Source organism: Manacus vitellinus, unplaced genomic scaffold (genome assembly GCF_001715985.3).
Source record: "Manacus vitellinus isolate BGI_N305 unplaced genomic scaffold, ASM171598v3 scaffold_6_pilon, whole genome shotgun sequence".
Lineage (NCBI taxonomy): Eukaryota > Metazoa > Chordata > Aves > Passeriformes > Pipridae > Manacus > Manacus vitellinus.
The window spans coordinates 2,949,078-2,972,897 of NW_021940750.1; the positions used below are offsets into that span (position 1 = coordinate 2,949,078).

Here is a 23,820-nt window from a genome sequence, read left to right on the forward strand (position 1 = left end):
CAAAAAAACTTAGAAGTGCTAAGAAGCGAAGACAGCAGAAGATGAAGTACCTTCCGCTCCTTGCAGGAGGAGAAAGCATGGAAGAGAAACGAAGGAGTTAGTAACTCTGACATATCCAACATTGCTACCCCTTCAGGCACTCAAATGAGTTATTGCAAAAAGAATACCAACACACCTGAAATACAGCAGAGGGGGACGAGAAAAATGCTGACTCCCAAATTTGGCGCTATTTGTAGCCTCTTATCCATCCCAGTTGGTTTCTGCCCCTCCATGCATCCTCCTCCAGCACAGAGGGCAGGTAAAGGGCACTATACTTCCCACCGTGACACTGATCCTCCTAACCTATCCAGTAGCTGAACTGAATCCAGTGAGGAACCACTAATCTTTCCTCTCCCTGACAGTTCTGCCATTAAGATTTTACTGAAGTTTATGATATATAATCTTCATAATTACTCTTGGAACCTCCTCCTTTAACAGTCAGTACTAGCTTTCTGCTTTAAGCAGGATGGGAAAGTTTGGATCCTTCTCTATGGTTTTCTCACTTCACATATGGGTTTTGCCAGCTGACCAGTCACTTGAACCCCAAAAGACAAAAGCAGTTGAACTACAAGGTTAGGTTTTTCAGTCCGGAATCTAGATGCCAAGACTGCATGAATAAACAAGTTCTCTTTGCATAATGAGTTTGTTCAATATCCAATCTATGTCAAGATACAAAATAATCCCTTCTTAGGTGCACATCTCCAAAAGGGTCAAAGTCAGTACACAGACATAAGAAGCTGTAGCAAGTCCTATAAGGAATCAAATCCATATTCCAGTTTCTAGTAGACTTGCTTTTCAAGGCAGAAAGTGTTTCAAGAGAAACACTAAGAGTAACATTGCCCTAATATTCAGAGTGTCTATGTCAAACACCTTACAGAGACCTTTGCCAAACTATATTACGGAAGTCTGGTTTGATACTTTCAGTGCTTATACACTTATGACACCATGATCTCAGGACCTTTTTTTAAAAATGGTACTGGAGAAACTTCATTGTCTTGGAAAGAAGGGAAAGGAAACCTTTGCAACCCTCTTGAATCCTGTATTAGCAACGCCGATGTAATCATACATAATATGCTACCCAAGAAAGGTAGTCAACACTAGAAATTGTTGTGGGCTTTTTTTTTTAAGAAACAGACTTATCTGTATCAAGAGAGATCAGTAAATGCACTGTATATCTGAGAGAAGACAGGTTGACTTTCAAGTCAAAGTGGTTTTATTGTTATTTTTATTGGCAGAGAACTAACCAACAGACCCAGATATTTTTTGTGCAATATAAAACCCTGAAACTTCCACTTAATCAAAAGTCTAAAGCTTGCTTTCTGCTTACATTCAAGTAGTCAAAGGAAAGGATACTTAATTCCATCTTTTTTTTTGTTTGCCTGTTTTCATCCATGTTCTGTATCAGTTTAGTTGGTCAAAACCATTTTATTTATTGAGGTATACTTACAAAATGAACAAGTCAATAACAGAACACTTTCTTTATTGCACTTAGTTTCCTTTTTCTGTAATCTTTTCTGTGAAAGGTTTTTGCTAGTAGTCTAAAGTTCAAAAATTCAGAAACTCAATAGAAAGACTCAGGCAAAACACTGGTTATTTTATTTGGTAACAGTAAAACTGCCTAAAAGACTTCACTGCCCCAGGTGGTCACGATCTGAGTTAATGTGCTGCATTAATCATGCTGCATTTCCACAAGAGTTATGAGTAAGATGAGAATTTATCAAGTTTGTCACAATTACAATCCATTTTTAGAAGATATAAGTCGATGGGCAATTTCTTGCTATATTATTTAAGGCACACAGATGCTCTCTTCTCACTCAGTCAGAAAACACAGAAATAAGTTACTTACCCTAGGGAAACTGTGGTTCTTCAAGACAGAGCATTCAGTGTGGATCCTACTGTAGATGGGCATGTGCCTGATGCATCTTATTAAGCTTCCATCTATTTTTGACACAGATGAGTTCATAATGGGGACAGGGTACTGCGTCCTGATATTACAATTTGCAGGTGTAAACTCAGAATAATCTGCCAATGCCACAGGTACACTTGACACCTTCCTATTCTAAAAAACTTCCTCTGACCTGCTAGGCACAAATAGACTTGAACATTTTTTCTTCTTAAACTTACACGTGCTGCAGCATGGCGACACAATTTGTGAGCACTGAAGACAGGTATCATGTGTCAATAACAGGTTGCCCACCCTGCATCTAAGACATTTCCTAAGGAATTCACAGGATGGTAAGAAAATATACACAGTGCAAAACAAAAGCCATCAAAAACAGCTTCATAACAGCAAGCTCCATTCTGGCACTGAAGCAGTATGTTCAGTCTTCTCAGATAGACTCCATTAATACTTTTTTTTCAAAAGTGGAAATCCCTCTTCCTCTGTTCTAAATGAATTATTTCTATGATGTCCAATCAAGCAGAGCAATAGAAACCCCTTATTTTAGTAATCTACAATACTGAAAAGAACACTTGGGAAGATAGCCAAGAACAGGGCCTGTATATGGAGTAAGGAAAGGAAGATGAAGAGAAAGCTGTGCCTGAGGAAGTCCTGTAGGCCTTTTTTGGTCAGTATCCCCATACAAACTCAACAGAAACAGAAAAACCCATTTTCAACAAAGAGAAATAGCTGAAGGTTTCTGGTTTTAATGATGCTTATATACATATTCTGAAACCGACTCCCTTAGGGAGCAATTCATGCAATGTATATGAAAATTGGAAAGAACAATTAATCTAGAATAGCACACCTTTTATTAAGAGAGCAGACTGGTTGATGAGTGTCAGAATAAGAATGCCAATGTCCTTTTGCTCCACAGACTGTGAAACTGGAGGGGATTTTTTTTTGCATGGTGCAACTAGTAGAGTCCCTTATATAACTGCTACAGTCGTCCATTCTATAGAAACCCTTAAATGAGAGACTTTTGATATCTAGACACTTTGTTTTGACAAAGAAAACAGAGACATATATTAGGTACATTAAATGGAACTGAATGTCACAGTCAGCTGGCAATGTAATCTAACAAATTAAGAATTAAACATATTGAGTAAATGCAGCGTATTTTCCAAAACTATTTGTTTCAATATCCATTAAAAGTAATGGTAACTCATTTGGCTACAGTGTCATTGGAAAGGTCATGAAGAGAAGGAATAATCCTCCAGGTGAAGCAGACAGCTGGCATGCTTCCTGGGTCTGACCTACACAGACTGTCTTCCAGAAAAGAGGTAGGAATTTTCATCACAGACAGCAAATTAGAACACCATTCTCTGTAAGGAAGGATATGATAAAGCTGCTATTCTAGGAATGCCGATACTAATAGCACGGGTCTCAGTATCTGTTGTACAAAATTCTAGTGGCAATGCTCCTGACAGTCACATAATAACAATCCGTACTAGGTTTCCCTAATGTTTCTTTCAGAATGTCTCTCCAGTCTTTCAGGGGAAAAAAAAGGCTTTGAATTCAAGGACAAGGCAATGTTCCAGGATTTGGAGTTTTTCTTTTGGACAGATACATGTGTGCTCACTATGCCCTTAACACTGAGTGTCTCTCTGTCTTGGGAAGATGCCTGCTACACTTAAGAAACCATGCTGATGATATGGCTACTTTCTTATATATCTTTTCTCACTGCAACCATATATGTGCCTGGCTTTTCAACTCTGCAATAGAGTCATTTCCATTGACTGCTTAAGAGATGAGCAGTTTGAGCTCAACAACTTTTTTGACTTCTGGCAGAAGTAGAAAAAGGAGAGGCAAACAGAACAGTCCTATGGTGTGTCCTTACCTCAGGACAAAGTAATTTCTATTATGTCCATCTATAAGGATATAAGCTGTTGCTTTGAGACCAGGGTTTAATTTTCAAAGGCTTTAGATCTGCCATTTCCAATAACTATGAAAATTCATTCTGTACTACTGATGACTTCCTCTTGCAGTTCTTCGTATTTCAGCATATCCAAAGAAAAGTTAAAATCTTTAACTTAGTTAGGCAGATTTTTCCATCACAGAGGTTTGAAATACTACAGCAGGGCAGGCATAGTCTAGGTTCTACCCTGGTAAGTGACAGCAGGAAAACTGAGGGAGGTTCACAACTTTCCACTCCTTATACTGGCACATATGAACTCCAAGAGGCACAGGGTGCTGCTGTGACCTTGAGAGAAGTTGTAAGATTCTGAGCATGTGTGTTTGAGATGCATGTGCACTTCCAGTGGGGTCTACACTGATGTATCCTCAAAGAAGATCAAAGCTTGTGTGGGAAGAAAAGTCTAGTCAGGAGGAAAGGAAAAAACACTCCACAGAGAACTGACAGAAGCTTTGCTTTTTCTTTCTCTCTCATGCACACACACAGTCTCTCTCCTAAAAATTGACTCTGCTGTCTAGCGTTGCATGCATTTAATATCATAAGCAAAACAAAAAAAACATAAAGCAAAATAAAAAACAAGGATCAAAGGAAGCAACAGAAACAACAACCAGAGAAAGGAAGAAATGACAACTCTAGTTGTGTTTCCTCTATGCCCACAATATCTGCTGTTTGGAAGGAAAAATGAATGAATATTTTTTTCTTATTTTGTGAATTACATCAAGAACCAGTTTCCCATCTTATTTTCATACTAAATTCTACATATTATTTCTAAAATTTTAAAATAAACCAGACTGTATATCTTGCAGAAAGTTACCCTCTGTGCCACCATTATTCAAACACTGTATCTTTAAGGTTGACTGCTTATGCAATCAGGATACATTCGCTGTGTGATGCATTATGGCAATTTAGATTACTATTGATCACTTTTTCTATCCCTTAACACAGGCTAACATTTGTTTTGTGCTTAGATAATTCAGACCACCAAAACCAAGAAGCTGAAAGATGTAGCAACATCTTTCTTTAACTGATTATAGGTTTTCTGAGGATATTTAATTTCAGTGTGTTTTTACATATATATATATTTATATATGTTTGTGTGTTTGAGTGTAAATATACATGTGCTTTTTTATCCCCATCAAGCTATCCCTTGTCCTTTTTGATACTCTGGGAAAAGGAAACACCTATACAGGCAAGCGGCAAAAAGCTTCATGCTCAGTTTTCTCACAGATTTCCCTCATACCTGACTGTGCATAAATTTCAGGTTAATTCCTTCCAATGTGACCTGAAGAAGACCTCCTTCACCAGTTTTCATATCCTGCACAGGGAACTCACCACCCAACTCAGGGCCTGTGATGTTAATTAAAAAAAAAAAAAACAAAAAAACAAAACCAAAAAAAACCACCACAACAACAACAACAAAAATTCAGAAAGAGAGAGAGAAAGTGGAGAAAGCAGTCAGCCAAGTCATGATACGTGGAAGGGAAACATAAAATAGTAAAAACATAATTCCTATTGATGTCCATAGCAAAAGGACACTACTAAGGACAGTAAGGAGCATTTCAGTGATTCTACCCACTAATGACAGTTTTCTGAGAACCACTAGATTTTTAAGTATTGTAATAAATTTCATTCTGGTTATATGAAGGGACATCAATGTCAGCTCAGTCTGTGTTTATTGTAGTCCATACTGGGGTTTTGTTTGTTTGCTTTAAATGCCCTATTTCATTTCTACATGGTAAGATGCTGCAATCACATAACACCACAGACAGCATAGTCTTAAGTACAAACACATAAGCAGGCACAAGTTCATTTGTGAGCTGCATTGTATGGTGTTGTTTTAATCTTCTGGCAATTAAAAAGTCAACATAATTAAAACAATAACAATTTAACAGAAGATATCAATAGGTGACAATTTAGGCATTTTCATCTAGTTTCTTCTTCATTCTTCAGTTCAGCTAAAAAATGCTTTTTTAAAATTATTTTTGAAAAATTTTTCTTTCTGCAGAACCATTGAACTCTGAGGAATGACTTCCAACACACTTCAAGCACTTTTCAAACACATTTTTAATACTATATTATTGCCCAATTCTTAAAATAGCTTTCAAAGCCACTTTTGCCTTCTTTACCCTCAGTGAAAGTTCAGTCCTTCTTCCCCATCCTCAAATTAAACTAAAGTGATAGAAAGGATTAAATTGGTAGGAGAAAGAAAATGGTAGCTCTTCCAAGCCCCAAGAGCTAGTCGAGAGTTGAACAGTTAGGATGCTAGATATAAACACAAGTCATTTTCTCAGTCATGTTGATGTCAGTTATGTGTATAAAACGTAGATCACTTAGACACAGCATTTAGACACACCTAAAATAGGCTTGTGCCTCAAAGCATGGCTCTTGGAGTCCTAACATACACTTGAAAAAAAAAAGAAATAGTTGCAACAAAAACTTGAAAACACAAAACCACAGTGACGTTACCCTGCGAACAGATTCCACCAAAGGAGAAACAACCATCTCATGAAGGTATAAAATAAGCCACCTTCATGTTCATTACTCAGGTACATACAGCACCTGCTCCTCTCTGAGAAGTAAAAAAAAAAAAATGGAAAATTGCCTTCCCAAGAACTCAGTCTTCCAAAATTGCAAATCTACTTTCTATGGTTTTTGGACTCAATAGTAAAATGGGTGTTTACAAAAATAAAAAAATTTACTAGTATAAGATTCAGTAACACAAACAAGCGTATTTATTAGCCTCCATTCTCAACACAAAGTAGACAACATAATTCTACCTCTCAATCAGGAATATAAGCAGTAATTAGACAACTATGGAGAGAGACTGAAGCTGATGTTGTGTAACCTTTTCTAGTTATCATTTTACTGGCAGTTAGTCCTCCTTACATATAACTCTTCTTCATACAGGTGTTTTGGTTGTGTCTGTATTGAGAGCGAGGGTAAAGAGGGCGAGCTAATGACAGCAATCTGCTATGCACACATGGATGTACAAAGTCACCCTAAGATTTCCAAGTGAAACGAGATTATGTTCAGGGAAGTTACTAGCAAAAACATTTTTCTGATTGCAGATTAAACAACACATGTTCCCAACAAGCAAAATCTCGTACCTGGTTTAATGCTCTGCTGTCTTGCTGCTGCTCGCTCCATACTGTCTTTTACACAGTAGTATAGTTCCCGACACTAACAGGTATAAGAAGAGTAATACAATGTTATTTCTTCAAACTACTAAGAGAGGGAAAAGAACAGCAAGATTCTAAGATTCTACAAAAATAACAAGCCCCATGTGGTGCATGACAAAAAGCCTATAAAAGTTCAAGCACACCTAATTACTAGTTTGTTTTTCTATTTATTTTTTAAGTTCATAGAGAAACTATTTCATAGCATTTCATTGCACAAGCTAGCAAAGAGTTCATGGCTTGGCACATTCTAGCCAAGTTTATACGGTTTCTTACTGTAGATAGGTCGACGAGCCGTAGGGAAGGAATGTCATCGAGACATCCCTTGACAGGCTGGAGAGGTGGGCCTGTGTGAACCACATTAAGTTCAACAAGGCCAAGTGCAAGGCACTACACCTGGGTCAGGGCAATCCCAAGCACAAACACAGGCAGAGAACGGATTGAGAGTAGCACTGGGGAGAACTTGGGGGTCCTGGTTGATGAGAAGCTCAACACGAGCCGGCATTGTGTGCATGCAGTCCAGAACGCCAACAGCATCCTGCGATGCATCAAAAGAAGTGTAGACAGCAGACTGAGGGAGGTGATTCTGTCCCTCCACTCTGCTCTCCTGACACCACACCTGGAGTGCTGCATTCAGCTTTGGGTCCCCAAATATAAGAAGGACAGGGATATGTTGGAGCAAGTTCAGAGAAGGGTGAGTAAAATGATCAGAGAACTGGAGCACTTCTCCTGTGAAGACAGGCATAGAGAGTTGGGGTTGTTCAGCCTGGAAAAGAGAAGGCTCTAGGGAGACCTTAGAGGAACCTTCCAGCACCTTAAAAGGGACCTACCAGAAGGCTAGAGAAGGATGTTTTACAAGGGCATGTAGTGACAGGGTAATGGGGAATGGCTTTAAACTAAAAGAGGGAAGGTTTAGATTAGATAATTAGGAAGAAATTCTTTACTCGGAGGGTTGTGAGACACTGGAACAGGTTGCCCAGAGAAGCTGTGGATGCCACATCCCAGGAAGTGCTCAAGATCAGGTTGGATGGAGCTCTGAGCAACCTAGTCTAGTGGAAGGTGTCCCTGCCCATGGTGGGGGTGAGGTGGAACTAGGTGATCTTAGAGATCCCTTCTAATCCAAGCCATTCTGTGATTCTGTGACCAAAAATTTAAAAATTAATTCAATTACTAAGACAGTTTTATTTAGGCTTTCCCACACAAATCTACTGTAATATTTTTACTATCTTCACAAGCCTGCAGGCTCACACAAAATTTAGTAATACTGATGTTTTCCTTCTAACAAAAAAAATAAAATAACAGCTACATGTAATTTCTTAAATTACTTTCTGGCATATTACTGTCTTCAGGTAAATGACAAGGCATAATGCCAGCTTCAGATGTCAGTGCTACTAAACAGCCCTTGCAGTTCAGTAACCAGTGCTCGAAAGAGAGTGCTATTTTTTGATTAAACACGGAATATGACACACAAAGGATTTGTTTTTTCTGTACAGCTTCTCCTGCAGTATTAAACAAAATGCATACCTTCTTTGTGTAGAACTTGTTCAGTTGTGTCTCCTGACCATTCCTGCGCCAGAGGCAGAGCACTTTTGTTTTGGGACAGTAAGTCATGTTGATGAGTTTCTCATACCACCAACGTTCATATACAGTTCCAATGTTGCTTCTAAGCACAATACAATCATCGCATACCTGGAAGCACAAAATATTATGTAATTTCTGATGTTATTTCTCTTTTTTTGTCTGTTACTAGTTGCATTACTTTTATTCTTGTCTCTACCTCCATAAAAAATATGTCTCCTGTTGTGTCTGTCCCAGCATGTACTACAAAAGTCTGCTTCTTGATATGGCGGCTGCCACTGGGTCTCACAGGGAGTTCCCGTCCATTCTAGAAAAAAACCCACATGCAATCATTAATGAACGTTGAAACCAATTTCTCCTTATCTATTGGAAAACAAAATCCATTAGGTGACAACAGAAGCATTCTCAACAAATAAAAGAAAAAAGTATTTTTAACACAGCTGATTGGAGGCAATTTTGGACAAAGTCTTAAGCAAGTCACTCTAGTAAGTTTAGATTCAACAAATATGACTATGACACTTATCACAGCGTACAACAACATTCACACTGATACCATATTCAGTATGGGATAGTGAGGTGTTTGAGCTCCAGTAACATTGGAGTAAACTGGTCTGATTTTTCCAAAGTAATTGTAAGAAAATTTTGTGTCTTCTCTATGCTTAAAACTAAGTTCCAAATAGAAAAATGCTTTGAAAAATTACCTTTCAAAGGGCCCTAACTTGTGTCCACCCTGATGACAGTTGTATTAAAAGGTAGCTAGTTATTAAAAGGTAGCTAGAGTTATTAACTGAAGTTTTAACCTATATTCTTAGTAATCATTACATGATGCAACGTTTATTCTGCATGACAGCTGATAGTAGAAACAGTTTTGTAGAGAAAACGATTGCTACAAGTCTTATAATGACCTGGAAACTGACAGAAAACCAAACACTTCTTACAGTCATTGTAATAATAAAGATTTGTGTGCCCACAAAAGTGATATTAAGAAAACATTAGGGTTGCATAGAACAGTGGTACATAAGTGTCATGTTTATACACACCTGTATTGCAGCTCTAATTGATAACTGCATAACATTATAACACTATAAACAGGGTCATACAGTCACAGTCTTTATTGCACACACATGAAGGCAGTATTTAATAATTCAAATTAATTATTTTTAATATTTTTAAATTAGTGTTGCAGAGAATATACTGAAGAATTTCCAGGCAATTTATTTTCTCTACTGTAGATCCTAAAGACACATCATCACTGTTTTACTTACCAGATTGGCAAGCTTGTCCAGAATATCATTTATTTGCTGACTGTGCACCAATCCAATATGTGATTTTCCCATTAGACGTCGAACCTTTTTCCTGATATCATTCTTGTTCACCTAGAAAGCAGACATAAAGACAGTCAAACACTCTATTCACAGAAGGCAACTCCTATCTCCTAAATATGTCTTGGTTTCCATTGCTAAGACAGCAAAACAACTGATCTCCAGTTCAGTCATGCTAGGACCTCTTTAGCCCAGTAGTACATGAAGAAGTTGCATATAAACCACTTTTTCCAGCTATTGGGCAAATGATACTATGCACAACAGATTTCCTGCCTATCTGCACACACAAGCAGCAATTCCACTACCTACCACTTCCAACTACTGACATTAAAAGCCTCAGTTTTCCATGTTGCCACTTATGTGATGAGCCTCATTGGCCAGGCTAGCTCCTCCACCTCCTTCTCTGCAAAGAATTGATTTCATCAGCTGTGGAGCCCTCAACACAACATGGTATCTTTTGGAATTCTCATTCTTCCACAGCCTGTTTCCTGGTCACTAGGCTGGGGCTCTAACAAACATTTTCAGATAGTCTTCAAACAGCAGAAGGTTCCTCCTGAAAATGAGCTGCAGGGAAGCTCAGAAGCAAAATATTTCTGCCTTGGGTGTCATTTCAAAAGGCTATTATGAATGTCAGCCACTGCTAATAAAGGCTTCAAGACAGTACACTCATGCTTGAGTGCTGACTTCAAACTGGATCAGACGTTCTTTTTTAACATATTGGCATTATGACCTTAATGCTATGGAGCACACAAAACAAACTCAACCTACTTCCTTCCTTTGACAAGAATTCTTTGCACTTGAAAGAAGCACTGTATTTTTCAAGATATTTTGAAAGTAAAACCTACTAGGCTCTGCCATCTAAACCAAGAAAATAAATTAAAATACCAAGGATTATGCTTCCCTTGATAGTTCAGAAGAATTCATCTCTCCAGTAACAGAAAGCCTTCCAACTTTGCAGTTTCTACTACAAGCTTCCCTAAGAAGACATACCTTGGTACAGTCTTAAGGCCTTCATTCTGCCTGCTTGAAAAAAAGTCCTATATACAAATAAAACACACCAAATTCTAGATCCACCACCTTTTATCCCAAAACTTATAATCAGGGGAAAAAACGCAACCACAACGATAACAAAAAAAACCCCAACCAAACACACAACACCTCACAACCCTTTTTTTGCCCAATTCTGCATCCTAACCTCACTCTTGAGCATCTCTGAAGATGCGCTGAAAGGAACTGTATTTTTATCATAATTCTCTGATCCCCTGTATTCCTTTTTTTCATCTATAACTGATAGGCCCAGAGAGACATAATTTTCAAAGACAGAACTCCTGCTTGCCTTCTTATCCCTTTCTGCCAGGAAACTATTTTCTTGGGGATCTGATTATTTTCACCATACCAAAAGACAACCTCCCGCTATGAGACTAACTCTACCAACATGTCTCATGAGAGCCTTTTGAAACCAATATTATTTGCTCTCCTCTTTTACAACTTCGATGAAAGTAGCTGCACTATTTATTATTAATTCTACTTTAAGTATTACAGCAGTGCAAGTCCTAATGGCCAAATCCCACAGTCTTCTTCTGAAATAAACTCATTCCAAATATACTCAAATCTCATCTTAAAACTTACTTTCACATTCCATTTATGTCAGGAAAAATCAATACTTTCTTCCTCTCTCCCCACTTCTCCTTCCAACCCACCCCTCTGCACTGCATCTCCCTTCCCCAAAAAAATTACATAATTTTTTCCACTGGTTGGATATCACACGTTTTTCATCTATGGTATGAAGTCTCACCTCATCATTGAAAAAGCCAAAGTTATCAAACTATCACCTGTGTACAGCTATTCCTTACTGTCAAGCTGTTGCACTGGACAGCACAGTGCCTCAAATCTGTTACAGGTAAAACCACGCACTTAAGCTGGTTCTAAACAAGACAAAACATTTAGAAGACTGATTTTCCAGGGACTTTGATTTGGCCTATCTAAGAAATTATTCAGAATAAAAGAAAGACATTTACACCATTAAGGTGTATATGGACAGACCACTGAGAAAGGAAAAGCTTGTTTACTTGTCATAGCAAATTTCTTGTTAACTAATTAATACACATGTTCACAATCTGCCCTCATTTGGAACTTGCAGCTGTGAGGAAATAAAATCAGAAAATACTCTCTACTTAAATTATAACCTATACTCTTAAAAATAAGAATATTGTCTAAAATTACTAGCGGAAATAGTAAATTTCTACTTTCGATGTCAATATATATGCATACCCATGGCACAGACTGCATAAACTCAAGACAACATTTTTTCATTAAGATTAGGAGATGTTTTATAACAGTCTTTTATATTCCACTGTTATGAGTTCTGTGAACAGAGATGTATGGTTTCAAGAGGACACCAACAAAATATATTGCCCAAATCTGAGCAGCAATCTACTAAAAAGGAAAAAAAAATCACCTTTATCATAAGCATATAGGCAATCATATTATGCAGCAGTGTAGCCAACAAACGGTCCTCATCATCCTCCAAACGCTTTCGATCATGTTCTCCCAGGGAAAGATACCTGCAAGAAGAGCTAGATCTGAAGCAGATTCACAGGAATTCTTCCTCCTCTTCCTTCACTAAAGCACTGGCAGGAGACAGAGCACTGTTCGTAAAGTGTATGGCAAATAAAATCTCTAAAAACACTAAGTCAAATGGTCATTTTCCAGTAAAACACCATGATCACTACTTAAACATTTCCCTGAATTATTAATAGTTGAAGCAAATAACAACTGGTCAGTAGGAAAGTTGTAACTGGTCCACTGGGCTTATCTATTTCCTCTTTTCTGCAGTCACAGCTCCATGACAATTACAACTGTCAGAGGAGGAACATACAACTCAGTAATATGACAAGAGCTATCTGTCTTTAGAGTTCAAAAAAACCTGCAGGGGAAAAAAACTGATCAAGGAAGTGTACAGGCATTCTCTTTTTCCAGCCAGGTAGACAGTTTGTGGAAAAATAGTTTTCAAACTAGCACCCCACAAACTAGTTCTTATTTTGGCTACCAGATCTCATGTTACATGATAGCATGGGTGTAGGCAGTACAGCTACAGGTGGCAGACAGAACAGAGAATGATCAGATATTAACAGAGCTATGGAGTGGGGGAGAAGAGGAAAGTAGGTAGTGAAGATTGACATCTCAGAAGTAGTCTAGCCTTAAGCAACCACGCAGCTATTTTCAGAGAGGGGTTCCCTCATTGGTTTTTTGTTTCCTTTAACTACAAACTGCAAAAACATCTATAAGTTACTTTGTATTTTGAGAAGGCTCAAACTTCTGTTTCTGAAAACATTTAATTCTTTCACTTTATGTCAACACACTAATATCTTCCTTTATTCCGCACTATAGTCATCGTGCCACAGAAATCTCTTGCTTTACTACTTATCTAGTCTATTCCATCTGTTCATACTGTGATTGTGCTTACATTATCCATTTCTCTGGAAACATTATCTCTTCACAAAACTTAAAAAAATGTATGTTGTTGTAACTAACAATAAACATTTCGGTATCAGGAGATACTGGCCAGCAGAAAGACAAAAGGCTCACTTTTGAACAGTCAGGTATAGTAACAAGGTTTACAAAGTGACAATAACATGTTAAGCAGAATTAAAATAATTTAATTTTTTTTACTATTTCAGCCCCAGATGAAACAATGAGGAGGAAAAAGGTCTACTAAAGAACTTACCTGTCAATCATCTCCTGAGGTCCCTGGTCCATCCCCATTCCTTCTCTCTCTAACATTACAGCATCCAAAAAAGCATCTTCCCAGAACTGCATCTGGTCCCATAAAGTTGAACGCTCTTTGCCTATGCAACGTATACAAAAATTGAGCATTTATTCCATTTACTCCAGTCAAATACTTTACCATTAATTCCTATTCATTCCCACTCCTTGAAAATACCATAAGACAACACACAATGAAAATAAAAAAGAGGTTACTTATAAACCACAAGCAATACCACGGTTGAAGAAAAGTGTAAAAGAAAATACAACACATATCTCTCATTCTCATTAATGGCATAATATTTTTAAACCCTTACACAAAAATACCTCTCATCTCTAGTCTTTAAGGAGTATATCTTCTTCCATAAACTGTTAACACTGCCCGAAAGAAACAGAAATATCTCATACAAACACAGATCACAGCAAACACACAGAGAAGTGGAAAGATAAGATTATTACTCATAGAGAAGGTTTCCATTGCAGCATCCTCTAACTGGTCCCAGACAGATCCTTTATCCCTACCTGCACCATTCCAAGCAGGTAGGAACGATAAATGGAAAGGATGAAAAACACAGGAAGAGAGAGCTCTTGATTAACAGCAAGTCCAGATGAAATACATTCCAAAAAAGCCAATATACTTCTAATTCAAAGATACACTTGAAGGCCATTAATATTCTGAATTTAGTAGCCCTCTTTTCAATGACTTAAGCTGAATGATCTTTTTTCAAGATCAGTGATATATTTTAGCTTCCCATGCATAGCTAAATTCCTTCTCCCCTTCTTCACATTTTAAAGAATTCATATCCAAGAACCCCAAGAGACTTGGACAAACTACATTTTATGCAAACTCCATCACTCACAGCCATCTCCTCTTACTATTACTCAATTTCCCCAGCAAATCTCTGGCTTTACTCTGAACAGCCTGATGCACCCAGCATGGACAACAGCAATAAGTTAAAAACACTGTTAGGGAATGTAAAAATTCCAGTCTGTCCCAGACATAACTTCATCCAAACCTCACGCTAAAAGATTCCCTCCCCGCAAAAAAAGTAGCTTACCCAAAAGTCCTTCATATAGATAGACACGTTGGTTCCCATCCTCTGGACCTCTCCCTGGAATACTGCCTTTGCTATCCTTCACACTCTGCTTCAGGTTGTGAGACTTCGCCTGAAAATAATACAAGAGGTGTCAGACAATTTAACTCTGCAATCTGCAGGGCTCCTTCTTGCAGTCTACTTCAGCTGCTCCTTAGAAACAGGAATTTTTCCTCTTAAGCAAGGATGAACAATGCTCATCAACGTTGTATTGCCTCTGAAGGGCAATTAAATGTCCACTTGGTTGAGAGAAATACTGAATGATGGGGAATTAAATATTGCCAGAAACTGTAAGGTGGTACAAGATGGGAATATTACTTTCAAAGAACCGTTCATTGCACAGGAAATGAAGATTGATACGTGGATCCACATAAAAATACATCTTTGACATGTTAATATTTTAAGTCATTGCTGATTAACCCTTAGAACAGAACCAGAGATCCTCTTCCACACAGGCACACATATTGAAATGATTATTGTGCAAGATTGAGTAAAAAAAAAAAAAATAAGGAAAGGGAAGTCTGCAATGCCCTTACAAAGATAGAGCTAGTAGCAGAGTTTGTCTCAATTTCGCTGTCTGACACAGTGCCTCTGGATCCTGCCAAATTGCCACCGTTTTCCACACTCGGGCCATCACCAGCATTGCTACTCAAGTCACTGTCTGCTCCTAATGTCTCTCCAGAACTGTTACTAACCTGTGGAGAAAAATAAAGCGATTACCTTCAATAGTCAAAGACACTGTGGATAGAAAAATTGTAAAACATTTCTTCTTAATGCACAAAAGAAGCAGTACGACTGAGGGCCACATTTGCCTTTTCTTCTTCAGTAGCATTATCTTTTCATCAAATACTACTCTGTAGGAAGAGATTAAGAGAGACTCAAAAAGCCCTTCAGAAAAATCACAGAACTGCTTAGGCTGGAATGGATCTGGTAAGATCATCTATACATGAGTCCCCCAGTCAAGCAGGGTCAGTGAGAGTATGTTGCTGAGGACAATGTCCAGTTAGGTTTTTCTGATCTCCACAAATGGAAAACCCACAACCTCTCTGGGCAAACTGCTCCAGTGTTTGACCACCCTTATTATAAAAAAGTGTTTTCTTGTATTCAGATGGAATTTACCGTGCTTTAATTTTTGTGATGATTGCCTCTCATCCTGCCCTCAGAGAGTGCTACTGAGAAGAGTCTGGAGATCTTGCCTCTGTTCACTCCCATTAGGTATTTATACCCATTGATTACAATCCCCCTGAGTCTTCTCTTCTCCAGACTGAAGAGTCACAGCTCTCTCAGCCTCTCCTCTTATGGAAGATGCTCCAATCCCTTAATCATCTTTGTATCCCTGAGCTGGACTCACTCCAGTAAGTCCTTATCCTTCTTGTACTGGCAGGTCCAGAACTGGACACATGCAGCCCTCACCAGTGCTGAGTAAAGTGGAAGGATCATCTCCCTCAACTGCAGACAACCTGCTCTTCCTAATACAGCCCAGAACACCACAGGCCTTTTCTGCCATGAGGGTGCATTACTGGCTCACAGTCGGCTTGTTGTCTATCAGGATCCTGAGGCCCTTCACGACAAAGTTGCTTTCCAGCTGATTGGCCTGCAATGTGTGCTGGTGCCTGGGGTTATTCCTCTCCATATGCAGGACTTGGTATTGTCCCCTTGTTGAACCACACAGATTCCTCTCTATCCAGTTCTCCAGCCTGTTGAGGCCCTCTGAATAGTGGCACAACCATCTGATGTGTCAGTCATTCCTCCTAGTTTTATATCATCTGCAAACTTGCTCTGTACCGTCATCCAGGTCATCAGTGAAGATGCTGAACAGTGTTGACCCCAGTACTGATCCCAGGGGTACACCACTAGAGACTTGTCTCCAGATGGACTTTGTGCTACTTATTTCAACCCTCTGGGCCCCATCGTTCAGCCAGTTTTTGGTTCACCTCACAATCTACTTACCTAACCCATACTTCATCAGTTTGTCTATGTTACAGGGGACAGTGTCAAAAGCTTTACTGGAGTTGAGGTAAATCTTTCTCATTACACTCTTCCTCTGGTTTCTGAGGCCAGTTTTACTGGTAAAAACCTGAGGCACAGAATGTCCCAAAATCCCTCAGTCTTTTCCACCTGCCATCAGATTCAGCAGGTGGCTTATATTTTCCCTAGTCCTTTCTCTTATTATTTATGTACTTGTTTCTGTTTCCATTCACATTCTTCGCTAGATTCAACTCCAGGTCCATATTGGCTTTCCTAACCCTTTCCCTGCAAGGTGAGACAGAAAATGCATACTCCTCCTGCGTCACCCGCCCCTGCTTCAACCTATTGTATAATTCCTTTTTATGTCTGAATTCAGTAGGGGCATTTTGCTCATCCATGCAGGCCTCTTGCTGCCTTTGCTTGGTTTCCTACTTGTTGGGATGGACCTTTCTTGAAGGAGGACATACTCGAATATCAGCCAGCTCTCTAGACCCCTCTTCTATCTGGGGCAGTATCCCAGAAAATACAATTTTTTCCTCCATTCAAGAAAGACAATCAGAGTATTATTCTTGTTACAGGCTAAGAAAAGATCATGGAAAGCCAGGTAGGCAGCAGTACAGAAAAAAACCAAACAACAACAACAAACAGGGAAAGTTCTTTAGGTTTTTATCCCTGGAACATGTAATATCATATAATCTGGTAGGGAGAAGGTTCATTCTTTTTTTTTACTAAATGCATTCCTGCTACCTTTTCCCTCTAGGCCCTATAGTTCATTGGAAAGTAAACAGATATATATTGATGTAATTCAAGAGCTTTCAGGCAATATATGAGAAAATTTATTCTTATTTTTAATGCACCAAACTATCTGCCTTTTTTGCTCTCAGGTTACCTTTTTAAACATCTATTTTTTATAGATGGTTTATACAAAACTGAGACATATTTATAGAATTGTTGTAATCCATCAGTTCTATAAATACACCAATATGCAGGAATACGTAAGAGCAACGAGTATCATATATGAAGGATGCAATCTGGTAATAAAGACAGCACTATGTATGTTGTCAGACACACATGCTTGCCACCCACTCAGAGGCTCTGGAGAGAGAACTCACAGACACACATTATGCATGTGTGACAGAATGCTGCCACACCACACAAAATGTAGGCACAAAATGCCCTTCACCACATTAACAAGCAGTCAATCATGCTAAGATTTCACTTTGGGCATATCCTACCACAGTGCTGACTTCAGAATCCTGGCTTGTACTTCGGACCATAACTGTTGGTCCTCCACTGGGAATAGAGTCAAAATCACTCTTCTGCAATCAAAACATATAAAGGACAAGAAGAAGAGTCACATTAGTCTTTACCATAATGAGAGAACATCAGTTCCCACTCCTCTGGGGTCTGGAATGCTTTATGCTTTCTTAATTTATTTAGCCAACCAAGTAGAAACTACTGCCTGCATGTCAAAAAGATCATAGTGTCCTGTAATTGAGTTCAAAAGATCAATCCCCTACAGAAAGAGAGGAAGAAATTTTACCAAATGTGCCTCTCAAGAATTCCCAAACCTGTAAGTCTTCCCATAATGAAGTAATGAATAGAAGAATCCTCTCTTTTACCACATAAATAAAGCAAGCATAGGAGTCACTGACCTGAGAACCTGAGGCCAAACTGAGGCCACTGTCTGCACTGATTTGGGATTTCTTCTCATCTGTTTCTCCCAAATCGAATTGTTTCACACCTTCTGTTCCTGAACAAAGGAAAAAGTAAATCATTACTGTACCAAGAAAAAACAGTATGGCAGAAAGCAGATGACAGACTGGAAGCAGGAATAGTACCATGAAAACAGATTTGCTTTCTCATTTCTTTGATTTTTATTATTCTTATTCCTTGGTCTTGAAAACAATGAGGCCAGCAGGATACATCTGCTAGTCTTTGAACATTAGTTTGAATTTCAAATACTCCAAAGGCATAGTCCAGGTGTGACTATAACTAAACAGTACCTTTTTTAGCCATTCAAGACAGAAAAGAGAACAGACAAAGGTCAAGTAGCTTCCAGTTACAATAACACATGCAGAGGAGTTGCCATTCAACTCTAGGAAGCCACTTCCTTTATTCTTGGTAATAACAAAAGATACCTATTTACTTAAAGTCAGAATCCTTTTTTGAACAGCTAAATTGCTCAAAGGCCTGGACTGAGTGTTTTTTGGTTGCCCACTGCAACTATCTAGGCAAAAATCAGGGAACACATGAGAAGAACATGTTACCCCAGTAAGATTTTCAAGGAATAAGCTTGTTTGATGCTGTACTTCACGATATTCTCCAATTTATTAACAAATGGCTCTCCAGAGTTGGCAATCACACAGGTCAAAAGTGAGAGAGGGAATCACCAAGCTTTTAAGTCATGCATTCATTAACACAACAATCCAAAAACAAAGAAGGGAAAAAAAGGACAAAAAGATTTTATGTTCAATTTCCCATGCACTTCTAGAATTGTATCATCTATTGTCCTCTGATGGGATGGCAGAAGGAAAAGAGAATGATGGAGAGATAGAGCCTGAAAAGAAATTTGGATAAGCATTGAACAAAACTAGTAACAATGCAAGAAAAAATGTGTTATAGACTGTACACAGAATGTCAATACTCTCAGAAACGGAAAGAGACTGAATGCAACACTTCTGCCATATCCATATCTGCCAACTATTCAGTAACAGGAAGACATGATCAGCTGCTGGAATATTTGTATTATATACCCATGACTATATCCAGTATCTCTAAGCAAACAATGCCACTATCTCTATAACAGCTGATCACAACAACCTGGGAATTATGAACATCTGTAATATATGTAACATTAGAGAGGGTAAGACAGTGAAAAGGAAAGAAAAAGGGAAGGGAGGAGAGAGAGAGAAGGATAATATACAAAGATTTGTGGGAGTGAGTTTGAGATGGTATGTAAACTCATGGATAGCCAAGCCATAAGCGGGCTGTGCGGACCATACTAGCTTACTACTCAACCACCAATTCTTCCTGTGAAGTGTTTACAGAAAGTATCCTTCATGTGTTATAGTATTCTGCCTCTAAATCCATATGCCTTAGTTACTGTAAATCAAATCATCAAAGATTCTAGGAAAGAAAAACCATAAACAAAATTTACCAAAAAAATAACTAAAAGTATCTTTTCTAAGAATTTGGCATCTTTTTCCCCACTGCAATATGCATTGCTCACTTCTAGATGTCTATTTCCAGTCATTCAAGTGACCAGCATTTCTAGTTCTGAATAACAATACAGCAAAAAGTTTTATATCTCATTACTACAGTGAGAACACTAAATTTCAGCTGTGTGTTTTAAGCAATTTAAGAGTTTCCTGTCCCAACACATTCTTCAGACATATTTCTGGCAATTTGACTTTTAAAGTTCAGATATTTGACAGCTGTAACTGAGTTTAAGGAGCACAATAACCACAATCACATTGTTGTCATCTCAATGTAGAGGCACTTACAAACCTCCTCTTCCCTTCTTTACGGAGTTATATGTGTAATACACATAAAACACTAAATGCCGAATTTATCCCTCCCAATGTAGGCACCTACCTGAAAGGCTCATTTTAGGAGAGTAGGTGTGTGCATGTGTTATGTGTCTGTCTCACACACACTCCTACCTCAGCAGAAAGCAACTCACAACTTCAATATAGCAAGCTGTACTGCAGAGGTGCCCCACTTGCCCCATTCTCTCTGAACTAACTCCTGATGCTAATTTGTACTTAACAGAAGTATTTAACCAAGGAGCCTAAAACTAATCAAGGCAAATCCAGGCCTAGTCAGAATGTCAGGAATTTTCACTCATTCATCTTATCTATTAATCCTCCCCAGACCTTCAGTCTGTAAACTGGGCATCAGCTCTGCAAAGTACAAACTACACTTACGGTTAGGAAACATCTACCCCAAAAAGGTTGCTATAAATTAGCTACTGTTCTTATGTCATAGTCCCTATTTACAACAGTAACAACCAAAACAGCAAAACCTTGTACTACCCTTGCAGATAGTACACATTCAATATCTTATCCAATATCATATTTCGATAGATGTTCAGATTTGTGTAGATTTAGACTATTGTTTAGACTCTGTAAACAGCCTCAAATTCTTTCACTTCTTCTTTAACTTGGATACAAAAAATAAAACCAGGTTGATTCCTTGTTATGAGGCTATTTTCTAGCAGCCATCACTAAATACAATTCTTCACATACACCTTCTCTCTCACCCTCAGAAGTATTTCTTGTTGCAGACTGTTCATGGTTGATTCCAGGTAACAAAATTTGCCATCCCATGGCTTGAACAGAGAATTCTTCATTCCAGTAATATTCAATCAATCAATATATCCATGCCGATAACTTGTTAAACAAAACTGGTCTTTAAAGTTTTAAGAAAGGAGATGAACTATCTTAAAATTCTTCCATATTTATCTGATATGGTGAGGATGCAGAATATCTGCTTCCCCATCTTTGAAGAAGGCAACATTCAGGGGAGGAAAAAAAAGAAAGGAAAAAAAAAAGAAGAGACATTTGTGCACAATTTCCCTAGGCCAAACTGATCTGTTTGGTCTCTCTAATGCACACTTTCTTTAAATAGACCTTTGTTCTTGTGGGTATAAAACCTGTGTGCCATAGATGCAAGCTCACCCTGCACCTGGTGAGTTGGCAGTTATGGGGAGGCTGGAGGAGTCAGTTTCTACATTTTTTTTAATTTCCTTACTCGTTTTTTCCAAAGATTTTTGCTTTTTCACTTCCTGGTGCTTGTTCCACAATTCTACCCAAGATGCATTGAAAGCAGGAGAGAAAGAGAAAGAGTCAGCGGCTGGTCAGACAGGTGAAAGTGGGGAAAAAAATTTGAAACCAAAAACCCACCCCTTCATCTCAAAAAAAAGGAAAAAAAAAAGAAAAAAAAAGAATTAAAAAAAGGCAGAATTTCATGAATGGTTAATAAATACCATTTTAAAATAAATCAATATTAGCTACTGAGCACTGCATCATCTCTTTATAACAGCTGTGGTGCATCCCACCCTCCCCTCCTCAGGCCACACTATGACAACAGTGAATCAACTAAGGAAAAACAGCTCTTATGAACACATATAATGCAATTAATCACCTTTCCTGAGAAAGGTATTTAAGACTCTCAGATCTTTACTCCTCTAAAGTGTAGGCATCAGAGAAGCTCTAATTAACAGAAACATTTTAATGTCTCTAGTTTATATCACTGAAAGGAAAAGACATAAAAACAGCAGCAGTAATTCCAAAAAAAATAAAACCGTAGGTTAACACAACATTTAAGCAATATTATATCTTAACAGACTATCATAAAGTTTACAAGTTATTTTTGACCTCACAACATTCTCAATAAATGCTTGGCTCTGCCTATCAACCTGTCCGATATGCAAAGAGCTGAACTTCTTTGCATCCACTTGTTCCTATCAGGGTATAAAGAATGGAAAATGGAAAAGAAGAAAAATGAGCAAGATATCAGTCACGCTTAATACCAATTTCCAAAACTCAAATTAGGTCACAGCACTCCAATCAAGTCGAGGAATTCCCTAAGAGGGTATACAATGCACAGAACAGGAAAAAAGTCTGAACTCTCCTTACATTTGAAACTTAGCCCTGGAACAATAGTGATGAGGTACTTGCACTTTTCTGTCACTCACATTCCTCACATTTCTCAACTCTCTGAAATGCAGTCCCCTTTTCTGCTCAGAAACATTGATCATTCCAGGTGCTGGCCTATTGGCCAAAGGAAACATTACAAGCTGACATGCTGAACTGACTCTGAATGTTAGGCACTAGCATAGTGAAAGCTGAGAAGACCACAGTGGAAGATCCTCTCAGAAAAGTTGCAAAGGGAAGGAAAAAGAAGTACAGTGTTCTACTTTTTTTCAAGGAGACTTCCTGAGCAATTGAAAGGTCACTTGAAGTGTGTCAGAAACCCACCCCACTCTGCAAATGGCAGAAATAAGGGCACAACAGGCTCTGAAAAACAAAATGTCCACTGAAAAAAATTAAAACAGATAGTGTTGCAACTGTGGAGGAAGGCTCCAAAATATTATCATTAAACACATTAGGAACAAGGTAAGGAACAAGGCAAATGTAACTAGGTAGAAAAAGTTAGAAAGACAGCTTCTAGCCAACTGATTTCTAGATCTGCTTCATGACTGATGGATCTTCCTTCAACTTTCATAGACAGACAGATGGATAGGATAAAATTGCTTAGAGATCCAAACAGCATTCTATAGGCTTATCTAGCTGAGCACACACTGACACAGATAACAATCTCTAAGATAGACTAAATTTGTTTGTTAAAGGGCTTTGAAAACATCTGGCCTCTTAGGGGCTTAGTCTATATGGTTTTACTTTAAAAACCACTAGGCTGAAAGCTACAATCCCTGCCATTAGATTACTTTTATCTGACTTGTCTGTTAATTCAGGGTATCATATATACTAGCATATTAAAAACAGACTAGATTTAACTCTCAACTAATATGTCAAAGAAGAAAAGGAAAACTCCAAGTAAACTCAAGGGGTATAAAATACTATGCCTATGACTTTGTTACATGAGCTTGAACTAAACAGGACATCAGGTCCAGAAAGGATCTGATGCAGACAAAGTAGGTAGCACAATCTTTTCTTTTTAAAAAAACAGTCAAAATAAAGTGATCTGACAGGATTAAACAATTATTTTAAAAGTAGTAATGGAAACTTCAGTAAGTACTGACATTTTCATTATCAGTTACGGGAAGTATTCAATAAACCAAACCAACCACTAATGTAAAATGGGAAACTACTATCAACTTTAAAGCCACCAGTGTCCTAATAAAAAGACCAACACTAGAGGTGATGACCACGAACCTTGGAAGACAAGAACCCCAGAAGTAAGCATTTGATGATCTTTTAGGAAACAAAGTATCAGAGGCATCATCTTCAAAATGAACTTTCCAGCTAGGAATTAGGTATTAAAGCACAGCAAAGATCAA

The 23,820-nt window shown here is 38.2% G+C and overlaps 1 protein-coding gene across 35 annotated transcripts in view; it reads right to left on the bottom strand.

The window, feature by feature from the left end:
* MADD (MAP kinase activating death domain) overlaps positions 1-23,820 on the bottom strand; it is a 72,616-nt gene that overhangs the window by 8,419 nt on the left and 40,377 nt on the right. For 14 of the 35 annotated variants that reach the window (XM_018082528.2, XM_018082520.2, XM_018082519.2 and 11 more), the window contains 14 exons: positions 21,552-21,605; positions 18,452-18,549; positions 18,032-18,115; positions 15,365-15,523; positions 14,793-14,901; positions 14,194-14,256; positions 13,697-13,817; positions 12,428-12,533; positions 9,913-10,023; positions 8,847-8,954; positions 8,594-8,758; positions 7,001-7,073; positions 5,134-5,240; positions 51-59 (listed from right to left, as the gene is read on the bottom strand). In XM_018082528.2, coding sequence (XP_017938017.1) covers positions 51-59; positions 5,134-5,240; positions 7,001-7,073; positions 8,594-8,758; positions 8,847-8,954; positions 9,913-10,023; positions 12,428-12,533; positions 13,697-13,817; positions 14,194-14,256; positions 14,793-14,901; positions 15,365-15,523; positions 18,032-18,115; positions 18,452-18,549; positions 21,552-21,605 — 1,367 coding nt within the window. The remainder of the gene's footprint in view (positions 1-50; positions 60-5,133; positions 5,241-7,000; positions 7,074-8,593; positions 8,759-8,846; positions 8,955-9,912; positions 10,024-12,427; positions 12,534-13,696; positions 13,818-14,193; positions 14,257-14,792; positions 14,902-15,364; positions 15,524-18,031; positions 18,116-18,451; positions 18,550-21,551; positions 21,606-23,820) is intronic. The other 21 variants (XM_018082526.2, XM_018082518.2, XM_018082529.2 and 18 more) reach the window with 9 other exon arrangements.